At 38.3% G+C, this 13,444-nt stretch overlaps 1 protein-coding gene across 4 annotated transcripts in view; it reads right to left on the reverse strand.

The window, feature by feature from the left end:
* MALRD1 (MAM and LDL receptor class A domain containing 1) overlaps positions 1 to 13,444 on the reverse strand; it is a 243,669-nt gene that overhangs the window by 171,765 nt on the left and 58,460 nt on the right. For all 4 annotated transcript variants that reach the window (XM_083704544.1, XM_083704545.1, XM_083704546.1 and 1 more), the window contains 6 exons: positions 13,112 to 13,226; positions 11,396 to 11,542; positions 10,305 to 10,457; positions 9,385 to 9,490; positions 7,507 to 7,874; positions 6,346 to 6,767 (listed from right to left, as the gene is read on the reverse strand). In XM_083704544.1, coding sequence (XP_083560670.1) covers positions 6,346 to 6,767; positions 7,507 to 7,874; positions 9,385 to 9,490; positions 10,305 to 10,457; positions 11,396 to 11,542; positions 13,112 to 13,226 — 1,311 coding nt within the window. The remainder of the gene's footprint in view (positions 1 to 6,345; positions 6,768 to 7,506; positions 7,875 to 9,384; positions 9,491 to 10,304; positions 10,458 to 11,395; positions 11,543 to 13,111; positions 13,227 to 13,444) is intronic.

The raw sequence follows: 13,444 nt of genomic DNA on the forward strand, positions 1-13,444 counted from the left end.
AGTTAAAATGAAGGATTTATGCCAATGGCCCTTCAACCTGGAGAGAACCAACCAGGGTAGAATAGTGAGAACACAGTCAAATAAGGAACATGAGGACACATTCCCAACATATGTGCCTGTGTGCTCCTTTCTTGCTTCCTTCCTACAGTTTCTTCCTTCCTAGACACCCTATCAAGTTTTAATATCAAGGCCTAACTGGATGAGATGACATTAAAATCAGGACTGGATCCCCCATCTCTTTAAATTTTATAAATTTCCTGTTTGGGAAAAGGAGAGGTTAGCCTTTCCCAGTCTGGGTAGTACCCAGTATTATTATCCATGTAGATAGCATAATTTCCAACATCAGCTATGCAATACAGGCAGTAGATCAAAACTGCACATTCAGATGAACGCCTATAAAACCCTTGCATGCACATGCCCTACAATAATGCTCTCGTCAATCATGAAAAGCAGACACATGAATCCCACAGTCTGGATAAACAGAAAGATACATCTTAGTTTCAATATTAGATTTCCATGCGCCATAAGCTACAGGTGATAATTTATACAATACATCCATATTTTTCAAAACTAAAGAGTGACAGGGGAAAAAATAAGCTGGAAAAGTACAACTTAAATTGTAATGCAACTAATATTTTCAAAAACAAATGTTCCTCATCAGACATTTACATAAGATGATGTTCTTTTCAGTTCTGTATCATTGGCATTTAGGTGAGGGAATGAAGGATGGGGGATGTGGTAAACAGATTCAGGTCAAATATGGAAATGTATGTTTAGACATTATGTATTGCTACATCCTTTCTCCTACAGCTAATTAGTTCTTGTAAATATTTTCACTTTCGGAAAACTAGCAATGAATAACAAATAGGAAGGATTCTTGCAAGATACAAAAAGGATGAGTGTCTGTTTTTACATGCCAGGAGCTTCCCTTTGATAGGCAGGCAAACTCCAGTTAGCTACAATTCAGTGCAGATAAAGTAAATTTGCCAATAGAAGTGTGGATGTGGGAGAATAATAACGTAAAAGGAATTCATCCTAAGAGACTGTCAAAGAAAGAAAAATACCAAGACTGCATTACAATAAACATATAGTCAAAATTATTTGTGTACAATTCCAAAATTAGTCTGAATATTCAATTTGGGGTTTTCCTTTATTTAATATGTTACGGATAAATAATAGCCTTGCTTTGGGTAATGGGATATTGATTATAAAGTATAACACATCCTTTCAGGCTGGTCTTGGAGGCAGAGTACACATGATGTGTACACAATCCATATCTATCCTGTGTCTGTCCTAGCTGTGTTTTAAGTTCAGTACTGTGTACACAGATCTGTATCTCTTATTAAATAGAGGAGGAGACGGTAGCATGAACTGTTGGAGCTAGGTCTTCATTCAGGAAAGGGTACACTTGGCAAACCAAACAGAGGTGGCAAAAGACATTCTTGACTACCACTGTCTATCACCTGCACATTTGTAACTGAGGCAAAATCAAGAGTACCTACCCCCAAACAAAAAAACTCTTTTAGAACAGGTTGAATACTTCTTCTAGACCCATCATTACCACCAACCAATAGTAACTGTTTTGTCTGGATGTTATTTTTAAAATTAGAACTACTTACTATACATTCTGGACCTGCCATCATCTGACACAGTTGCCATTTTCTCTTGCCCATTTTCCACCCTTATACTCAACTGCATTCACAGACTTCAAACTAATTGTCATTAATTGAGAACATTAATTGAGAAAATCCTGATAGTACAGTTTCGGCTGTTTCCAAACTGGGAGCTCTTAGGTCCAAACAAGAAGTTACTTTAAGTGCATAGCAAGTTACTATGTGTTTTTCTTTCCCATATTTATTTACTGTTGCTGAGGTGGCTGATTTTAACTGGGACTGCTGTACGAGGCAATGGGATGATTAACCTTTTCCTTCCCAGCTTTGATCCCAATCACACTCACACCCACAACCACCCCTGAGGCATAGGGAGGGACAAAGACCCACGACACCTGTAATCAATACGTAAAAATATAGCACAACATGTTAATTGGCTCTTAGATATATTCAATATAATTCTTACAAGTTGGCCTAAGCAATCTTGATTTCTGCTCTTCATGATACATGTCAAAGAGGTTTTCACAAAACTCCATGTAAAGGTGCAAACAGGATCAGTTTCTTATCTACTTTTTTTTGTAGTGAAGGAAGATTTGTCAGAATCCGGTTCCAAAATGCAAGCCATTTTAAAAAGCATCTGCCAACTGTGTATGTGCAAACTTCAGATTCCATTATATATACTGTACCATCCTCCAGGGAACTCATTTACCATGAAGCTAATTTCACATCTCATTTATTATCTGAATGAGGATAAATAGTTCCCAGTTTCTTTTAGCTCTAAGAACTTTGCAGATCTAGCTTGAATGAAACTTACAAGGCTCATATGTAGTTGGTCAAATACTACATAAGAAATAATTCTCTGTAAATGAGAATTATACATTATATTTAACTTACCATATATTAAAGAGAAATACTGATTATTTTTAGAACAAAATGAACTTTCTGTTATCTAAAACTGCCGCAGTAAGGACAAAGCTGATGCTATGGAAATTCATAGGTTAATATGTCTCTTGGCAGATATGAAGGCAATTCCTTCCAACAGTAGTATGACCCATTCTTCCCAATTCCTCCATATCTTCTGTGGTTATTCAGAATGTATAGTTATTTTATCTACCTTCTGAGATTTTGAGAAGTTAACTTTGTGTTTTATAGCTGCTGGATTTTTCTTTTACTTTTTTTACTGCTCATTTTATTCTGCGGTTTTATGGTATGTATATGTGTGTGTGTGTGTGTGTGTGTGTGTGTGTGTGTGTGTGTGTATGTGTGTATATATATATATATATATATATATATATATATATGTTTACATTTCTTATTGTTTTAATTTGGGTGTATGTGTGCCACCTTCTATTTTTATTCTATTTTCAAAAGCAGAGTAGATTGTTTGTTTGGGCACAGAATGTGCACAGAATATTAGAAACATGAAATAATGCACAAGTGTGGGTCTTGATGTTGCAATATAGACTTCCTGTCTTGTCAGCCTGAGGCCTAAAAGGAAGGGGGAAATTGTGTTGGATGATTAATTAATTCAGACCCCAATTTCTCCCAAATCCTGGAGTTGTAAGCCACTTTAAAGGACCACGGAGGGAAAGCCCATGTCCCTTTGCCTCTAGAGTGGCTACTGATTCATCACTTTTAAAAAAGGCAATGCATCACCAAAAAAAAGAAGAAGTAAAAAGTAAAAAAGAAGACATAGTTTTGTGTCATATCTGCATATGCTAATTTATTTGTAGAGAAGCAAATCAAGAAATAATGACTATAATTTACATAGAAATATAATCCGTTTTACCAGAGTTTGGAAAACTGAGACTAGGTGAACTTTGTGCCTGCATAGTGTGCTATCCAGGTACCAACAACTGATGGACAACTTCAAGGCCCCTGCTGTCCCTTCCTATCTTTAAATAGGACTTGGGTCACACAGTCTTTCAAATAGAGGTCTGCCCTCTGTAAAGTAGGACACATCACTCCCCTAAGCTCCTCTGTCTGCAAATAGGTCGCAATCTCTCTTCCCCTCTTTGTTGCAATTTAGTTGTTGTGCCTATGGAGCACAGACCAAGCTGATCTGGTGATGGAAAGATGCCATGAAAGTCATCCCACTCCTGTTCCTGTCCTATCCTTGCCCCACCTCTGCCTATTTCTCTATTTCTCTATGCTGTCACCATGATGCATCCTGTTGTGACTGAATGTGTTATATGCTCTAGGCAATTCAGTCTTTTCCAGATCTATGTGTTTACAGCAAACTGTAAACCAAGTTTTCTTGGATACTTTTTTCTGTAGAACTGTGTAAGAGGAAAGACAAAGTAAAATATCTTTGTCTATAACACACTCATTTTCCTCCCCAAAGTTTAACAAATCAGCTATATATGATTAATCATATAAGGCATCCTATAGCTAAAACTATTTTGAGAAACAAATGCTAAACTGGTTATAAATCATTAAACTGAACCAAGTAGCCAAGCCATGAAAAACTTTTCAGACAGAGATAAGCCTTCATTCTTTTAAACAACATAGAAGAAACCGTGAGATGAAAAATGAGATAAGATATAAGCAAATATGATAAATGCAAAGCAATTAATTTTAATCCAGTGTTTCAAAATTAAGAAAATTGACTTTAGAGTCAATGTCATTTTTCATCACGTTGTTGCTAATGCCAAAAATTGGGTCTATTTTTCATTTTAACACAGTGGGAGTTGAATCAAAAAGTCTTCGTATTGGAACTAATTAGAAACTTATTGCTTCCTCCTCTTCTGTTTCCCCTGCCCCATCTTTTCAGTAGCGACTAAATGCTTTTTTTCTGAACCCATTTTTAATGTTCCTAAAAAACTAAGTGATGTACAAAGGACCCTTTCCACAGGTTCACAAGTAAAAAGTATTATGAAATGAAAGTTTGTTCAAAAATAGATGTGAAGGCCTAGGATTTCACAGAAGATGGGCATCTGATTGACAAGAATCTGACTGTAAGGGAGTTCACTTCCTCACAAGCACTCTTTATGTAGACTGTGTGGCAAAACCTATTCAGCAACACCAAATGTTCCTTTGGTAAAGCCTTGCCCTGGACAATTCAGAAAAAAGTTAAGTCTTGCTTACACCTGAAGATCAGAGGGACAGGCTATCCCTCTGTACTAAAAACGTCAAGAGCTTGCTGTGAGCCACTGTTGTTTGCTAATTATCCCATTGTGATTGGAGACCGATGGACAGTTTTATGGTACTACAGACTTACAGTATGGGCAAATTTATTGTTCTGGGACCACATGAGAAATGTACTTACTTCTAGTTGTACTGTCAAATAAAACTGAGCTGTATCGCTTCCATTTTGTAGTCTGGATTTCTGTTCCAGTGTACATGACTTCTTTGATGCAGACAAGTTTCCTATTTCTGAGACTGCAATAGTCTAACCACTTCCCCAAGAATAAGTCCCTTAGACCTCAGCTGGATTACGTCTGAGTAGACATGTATAGCATGTTGTGAATTTCATGTTAGACTTAAACAACATGAAAGTACTGCAGTCTGACAGCAAATTATTTTGGCACAAAGTAATATTTTCTGTTAGTTTATGCTAGGGACTAGCATCAAGTTTCTTCCAGTTCAGACTTTGGTAACTTGCCTATGGATAGCGATGTGACCAACAAAAACTGTATCTGCAGGACATCAAGAGGAATCTAAAATTTGAGAGTGTATGAATAAATATTTAGTTATTTAAATAGGTTGCTCTTTCAAGTACCGAATAATTCTTCACTCTCTAATGTTATGTAAATCATTGTTGCAGTTTTTCATGCAAAATTGCACACTAAATTCCCATTCTCAGCATTTTAGCAAATTCAGTCTAGGATATGTGGATAATGAGAATTACAAAAAGCAGCAGGGGTAATCAACTTATACGATGTAGCTATGTATGAACAGAACTTTGTAAGAGTCGTTAATAAAGACCTGCAGCAGTTATTATGGAATAATAAGATATTAGAGGCATTTTTAGTGGTTTCTTATAATTTGGCAGCGCCACATGGGGGCAATTAACACAGTTTCCAACCACACAGAATGGATAAAATCCAGCACAGCTTAGGAGCAAATGTTAGGTGATAAACAAGCAAACTACTTGATGCCCCAAACTAACATTATGGGTACCTGATTACAGAGGCCTTTAGATTTCTATAGCTATTATTAAAGGCATAAGAAAGACTTTTTTGTATACCATTTTGTCACTGATAGCCATTTATGTTTGATTAGTCTGAAACAACAGAGGAAACTCAAACAACTGTATGAAAAATATAAGTACGGAGTAGCACTGTGCTCTGTAAATGAAACTTGCATCAGGAATTGATTTTCCACCAAAGAGACAAGCAAAGACTGAATGACACAGATCCAAAATTCCCTTCCATGGATGGAATGAGTTCACATTTATGAAACAGAACTTTTCCACCTCTAACCTTCCACTGCAGCCTCCTGTATTCCACACCATATTGTGGCCCCATTTTGTGCTATGCTACACTCCCCACACAGCTATTTTGTGACTGGTGACCACAACACTTCCACAGAATTCAAAATGTGCCCACTGGCCCCTAAAGGTTAGTGATCCCTTTACAATATATTTTGCTGCTAAATATCCACAAAATATATGCCCAGTTAATGTTTGGTCAGAAATTGGTTCAAAGGAAATGTGATCTAACAGTCAAACTTCCATTTGGAAAGGAAAGGAAAAATCTTCATAAACGATTCGTATCATTCTAAGCAAGCATACCTGAAATGGCTCTGAACTCTCAATGTAGAGCACTTCCTTTATCCATCTGTTGCCTTGATCGCCAAATGTTTGCCACAGCAGCTGTCCCCTTGTATTGCTCACAGTTCTCTGGGAAATTGCCAGCCTGTAAATGTGCTTTCCAAACATATGATAATGGAAGCGAAAAATGCAGCTTTTCTTTCCATGAGTAAAGGTAGAGTTAAAGACTGGGCTTAGTAGAGTGGCTTGGTTTTGGAACATCTGTGGCTCTGAAGACTCAATGTAAAGATAATGCCCTTTGGCTGTGCCCAAAGTGTGGTCCTTCATTGGCCCAGTGTTAAAAGTGGAGGTTGGCCCTTGGTTTCTGGTCCAGTCAAAGTCATCATCCACATCTTGTTCCCAGTTGCAGAGGCCAAGTTCAAAGTCGCACTGCAGCTCAGTTGCTGAAACCAGTGAATGTATATGCCTTTGATTTTTAAATGCCAGAGAGATGCCACATCCCACCCCCACCCCCCGGAACACCACAGGTCAATACTATATGTGGGGCATTCTGCACAGAAGAAACTGGTGGCTGCCAGTTATCAGCTGCTGAGAGGAGTTCTACTCGCACCCATGACAGCAGAGCTTCAAAAACAGACCTTTGTTGTTTTGAAAAGGGCTGCTGCCACCCTTGCTAACAGTAAGCCCCGCCCCCCGTACCTTTTACAGATCCCATCTCTCAGAAGTAGCCACCTGTGAATGCAGGCAGCAAATTTGGTGAGGCCACTTTCGCGCAAGCATCTGTATCTATTTTCAGACACTTTCAATGACGAATGATAACTAACTTACATTAGTTAGTGTAAACTAATGGGATGTGTTAAATTGTTAGGCTTCTCATGCAGAAAATTCAACTGATTTCCTACTTATTCTTAGCACTGTGCTAAGAATGAGGCACCATTTTAAAAACTGTAGGAAATCAGCAAATCTTAATCCAAAGTGAGCAAAGGACTGCATTTTCTAAAATTCAGTTTCCACAGGCCTTGGTTTCTTCATGGGTGCAATCCTTCCCTCTTCTAAGTACTCAGTGTGCTAGGTCTACTGAAGTGAACAGAACTGTGATATCGCCTGAGACGCAAGCACAAGATTTACTCAGTGCTTGAAGTTGACCATTGCAATTTAAGGGGAAATGTTTCAATGTCTTACCGCATTTGTCTTCATCAGACCCATCTCCACAGTCATCAACAAGATCACACAATAACAAACTGTCGATGCAAGCCTTTGAGTCTTGGCAACAGAAATGATCAGGGCCTTCGCAGTTTAATGCTGGAGGTGGCATTGCACAGTTCTCAAATGTTATATCATCAATTGCTGAGACACCATCATAAAATCCAAGGCTGACTTTATCTAGAGATAATTGAAATGGGTGTGGAAGGCGGCCAAGTTGAATGAAACCCTTTAGCCACTGATCTCCTTGATTGTAATATATCCTCCAAAGGGCTGTAGGATCTTTTTGTCCATCAACAAGCAATTGCATTTCTGCTGCTCCAACTGATAGTCCATAGTTGTAATACCTGAGAAGGGAGTCTAAAAGTTAGGGATCAACACCATCAATACACTGAACAAATACACACAGAGAGACCAAATTTGCTCTCAAACACCTTTTTTTTTTGTAGCTTTGCTTGAGACACCAAGTTGTTACTTGAATTGACGCAGTTTAATCATGTGAGAAGGATAGACTGTCTTTCCTGACAATTATTGTTGGCCTTTTTTGACCCTTCTAATACTAATACTGCATATAAAGAGATTTACATACAAAAAAACAAATGCAGTATCTGTATAATTCATAATACTAAGCAGAATTATAGCTGAAATGAGTCTAACCAATTGGTGCTAGTTACAGATAGGTAGCCGTGTTGGTCTGCCATAGTCAAATGCACACGAAAGCTCATACCAAGAACTGACTTAGTTGGTCCAATTGGTGTTATTTAAAGTACATAAGATCAGGAACACTGGCTTATCTGCTCTTAATCAGGCTTCAGATTTTTAATCATTTAAACACTTTGAATTTGAGAGAACGTTGGATTTTTGAAGGGAATTTAAAATGTCATGGGCTCACAGAGACAGAAATGGCTAAGGTATTTTCAAGGATACCGAAACTCAAAAACTACAGTCAAGGAGTTCATGTTTCATTGTTAATCACCCTGGTATGATCCTCTTTCTATTTCCTTTAAGAAGGACTGCTGGAAGGCTGAAGCCAGAAAGAACGAAACAGAAAAATTAGCCCCAAGAACCTTAAACAATCCAGTCAGAAAGAACTAGGAAATGATTTCTGACTGAAGTCCAAAATAAAATTAGCATTCACAAAATAATAGAGATGCTGTTGTTTAAATAGCACAAAATATTAATTAAATTATTTTAATTCAATTGAGTCTAGGGGCGAATCAACACTCAGGATTTTTAACGTTAAGGGTTAAGGAATGGTTTCGATAACCATATGGCCACATGACGTTCTACTTTTAACATTCATAATGCCTTATTGAAATGTGACACCAGAAGGCGCTGCAGAGCAACCAGCAACTAGTAGTAGGGAGACAGTGTTTTGATAGAGGTAAGAAAAGCTTTACTTTAAAAGTATGCCCTGTAACATTTTAGAACAATACATCTAATATTGTTCTAATAATGTTAAACAGGTTGGTGTAGATCCAGCCTAGAATTTAGTACACTACCACATGAAATACTTTGAATAGTTTGAAATCAATGATTATGTCAGAGCAGTGGTGCAAGACTTAGTGCTATATCAATGTAATATAATCATTGTAATAAACCAGGAGTTACACTAGTAGAAATGGGCCATAATCAGAATATACTAAGTAGTCAGACGTAGAAGCTCTAAATGTGTTCAAAGGGTTTAACATTTTTCTTAGGTAGTGAATTTATCCAAATCTACTTTCAAAACAAATACTGAAAATGCATTCCACATATTGCAGAACGAAGCACATGCAATGACAAACACTGTCCTCTTTTTCATTTCAAAGGCAGCTGTGTCTTCCTCTAAACACAAAAATCAAACTTCATTCATACCAGAAGGTCATTGTGCAACCTGATCCAGCCTGGCTGAATTTTGGGCTTCGTAGCTGTGCAGTCTGTGAGAAACTGCTGCTGTTTCTTAGAATGAACATAAAGTGGCCTGTTAAGAAGAGCAAAATGAAATTATTTTTCCACTAAGTACATATAACAATTAATAATAATAATTTTATTATTTATACCCCGCCCAACTGACTGGGTTTTCACAGCAACTCTGGGTGGCTTACCACATATACTGTAATTTTTGCTCTATAAGACTCACTTTTCCCCTCCTAAAAAGTAAGGGAAATGTGTGTGTGTGTGTTATGGAGCGAATGCAGGCTGCGCAGCTATCCCAGAAGCCAGAACAGCAAGAGGGATCGCTGCTTTCGCTGTACAGCGATCCCTCTTGTTCTTCTGGCTTCTGAGATTCAGAATATTTTTTTCTTGTTTTCATACTCCAAAAACTAGGTGCATCTTATGGTCTGGTGCGTCTTATAGAGCGAAAAATACGGTATTTGTACCACATCCCTTGAAAAATGTTCTGACATAAAATTGCACCTATGGATGGTTTTTCCTACTTAGATTGATTGAGATCATGCCTGGCATGACTATGTAGCAACCTTGGCCACATGTCCTGTATTTACTTTTAAAATAATGCTTTCCCCCCCCCTGGTTTGCCAATAAGTGCCAGGTGGCTGGGTCTAGGAGTCACCACCATTTTCACTCCTACAATGCCCCCAATATTGTGGCAAATTAAAATGGTGGTGGCTCCAAGACTTTGTCATCCCCTGATCATTAGAGTGCAGGTGCTGCTGCCCACCATAACCACCGGGAAAATATCCCAGAGAAACCCCCTGATATAGGATAGGAACCACCAAAGAATATTGTGCTGAGGTCCCACTCACACCTGAAGCTGGCTATGGGTAAGACCTTACCTGCAGGTTGGTTATAGGTGTGGTCCCGTGCTGGAGCTTGCTTCTGGAAAGCAGGGGGTAGACCGCTTCTGGAGCTCCTTACCCAATCAAATGCATCACCCTTGGCTGTTTCCATCCAGCCACAGCTGTCTGTTTCAAAGTCACATTTAGCAGCTGGAATATATATATTTATTTTAGTCTGCATCAGTTTATCTGACAGGTTAGCAACCAGTGTATACAGAAGGACAAGATGCAGTTGGAAGGGGAGGTGAATTGGAAGGTGCTTAATTAGAAAGTGCTGTTCTGATGCCCCATAGCCCTGCAACCACCACACTACTTCCTATGCTGTTCTGGAGGGTTCCTCAACCTTTCAAGGCAGTTATTTGGAGGTAAAAGGGACTGCACAGAGAAGGGAGACCCAAGAGCACCTGGTTCTATGAAGAAAACAGAGTTTGCACAATTTGTTTATTTAAAAACAAATTGGTGGGCCAAGGGATCAATGAAAGTCCATGCATGATCCAGAGTAGGCTTCCCCAACCTTGGCCCTCCAGATGTTTTGAGACTTCAATTCCCATCATCCCTGACCACTGGTCCTGCTAGCTAGGGATCATGGGAGTTGTAGACCAAAAACATCTGGAGGGATGAGGTTGAGGAAGCCTGATCTAGAGTATTATTTAGCTTTGAAAAAGTGTGTTCACAAGCTCTAGCTTTGCTCCTGTTTCCACATGCCAGACGTGTGAATCATCCTTAGCGAATCAGTTAGAACTCTATAGAGCCCTGCTGTGAGTGTCTGTATTAAGAGAGAGACAAGACTGTTTTAAGAAAGCAAAGCTGAAAGTAAAGCTGAATTCCTCATTTGAAAAGTGAAGCTCTAGATATCACTTTCTAAGGTTCTGTTATTCTGACAAGTCATTTTCAATTTTAGTTTTAACCTGAGAAGTAGCCACAACTGTACACAAAGACATCAATAAAGACGCTGGGTGAAAGTACTTCACCTTCTGCGTGGTTTGTCTTAATTAACTGATCCTCCTAATGAAATAGCCATAAGGCTATTGACATGCACATTTAAAGATCTTTAAGCATGAATTACAGATCAATGTGTTTTCACTTACAGCACAGGGCTTCGTCACTGCCATCTGGGCAATCAGGAGTGAAATCACAAAACTTGTCGGAAGTAATACAGTCTCCATTCTTACATGCCAACAATCCAGGTGGACAATAAAGAGATGAAGAATCAGAGGTTTCCAACATTGTTGCCCCTTTAAAAAACCAAATACAGTTGCTTATTCTTGCCAGGAAAAAAACCAGCAGATAAAACTTTAAGTATTATCTACAGAAAACATTTGCCATATTTTTGGCTCAGAGGTAGAGCACATGCTTTGTATGCAAAAAGTTCCAAGGCTGAATTTCCAGATAAATGGGTCATTTCCAGATAAATGGGTCAGGTAGCAGGAGATAAAAAAAGCTCTCTGCTTGAGACCCTGGAGATCAGCTCTCAGTCAGAGAAAACAGTACTAGACTAGATGTTAATCCTAATCAGAGTAGACCCACTGAAATAAGTGGGCATGACTTTCTTAATCATATTATTTCCCGTAGGTTTACACTGAATAAAACATAGTTGACCTTCACCCAATGAATAAACTTTAGTTGGCTATAACCCCCAATCCTTTCCTGCCTAGCAACACTTCTTCTTTCCCTTCAACTAATGTATTCAATATATTCTTCAGTCTGCAGAAGAAGTGGGGTTTTAATTCAATGTTTGTTGCTGTATGATCAGGAGAAAGGCTTGCAAAATTGTCCTGATCTTGTGAGCCATCGATGGTCAATGGCTTTACAAATCCATAGCTTAGATTCTGCAGGTTCCATGACAGTCAGAAGATTCTGTACCACATGCCAAATTCTGCACATACTGAATCACAGAATAATGTGAGTCCTGCATTGGACTACATCTGATAATACTTCGGTAAGTTATTCTCCTGCATGAGGTGAGAACTGAGAGACTCCCTACTCGATATTCCTTCACTGTTTTGAATACTGCTAGCTATTCACACAGGGCCCTTATGTCTAATTGGGGAATACTCATGTACAAACCCATGTACACAGGCTCAAAGTGTGAGGTCCACGACGTCCAATATACAGTCTAGAGATTAAATGTGTGATTTGAGTCTTTATGTACAGAACTGTATGTGCATATGCACCAACTGGACATGCATGTAAGGCAGCATGGAGGCAAGCAAAGCTTGCCCCACACTTCTTAGGGTAAACTTGAGTATCTGTCATTGGCCATTGAATAAATGTAAACTCTTACATGCATGATTCTAAGACATCCTCAAAACATAGGTACTTATACAAAAACCTATACTTGGGAATCAGCTACACAGCTGCAAATATAACATTTTAAGTGTGTTTTAAGCACATTATACAAATGTGACACTAGATGGCGATTGTGAGCTTATGGCAAATTCAATATATATTTTAAAACTTTTTTTTAAAAAAACATTTTCATAGCGTTTTTTATATGTGTCTAGATTCCACCCCAGAATGCACACAAAAATCAATCATATGGAACCAAACAAAAACCAAATCACAAAACCTCATAAACTTGTAAGAAGCCTGCTGATTCCAACTAAGGTGGCAGCTCTTTATCAACTCAACAAGGAGTAAGTGCCATTGAACTTCACTCCATGGAACTTACTTCTGAGTAGACATGTATAGAATGGCGCTGTAACTATATCATGCCTAAGTAATATATTTTTGTGGAAGCATAAAAAAGGGAGAACAATTAAATAGGTCAGCAAACCAATTTGAAAATGCTGCTCTGTACTTACCTTTTTGGTCAGTACTTGAAAATGAATTATAATTAGTCCTACAAGCCTTTGTTATACTGATGTCATCAACAGCAACAATGGCTTTTGTTGACTGAAGAGTGGCTTGTAGAATTATCTGCAAGACCAATGAAATAACCTTATTAAATACGATTTATACCTATATGCTCTGGGTTTACAAATTAAATAAACTTGAAGTTAAATTCCATTTGCAGCTAGCCTGGTCCCCCCCCCAAAAAAGAATATGCAACTATCTTAGCCAACAATACCATAGATATGTCAGTTCCCAAAGTCTCGTTAATAATCATATTTAGTATTGAACTACTGTATGTAATC

This window comes from Podarcis gaigeae (genome assembly GCF_964106915.1).
Source record: "Podarcis gaigeae genome assembly, chromosome: 12".
In the NCBI taxonomy this organism is placed as follows: Eukaryota; Metazoa; Chordata; class Lepidosauria; order Squamata; family Lacertidae; genus Podarcis; species Podarcis gaigeae.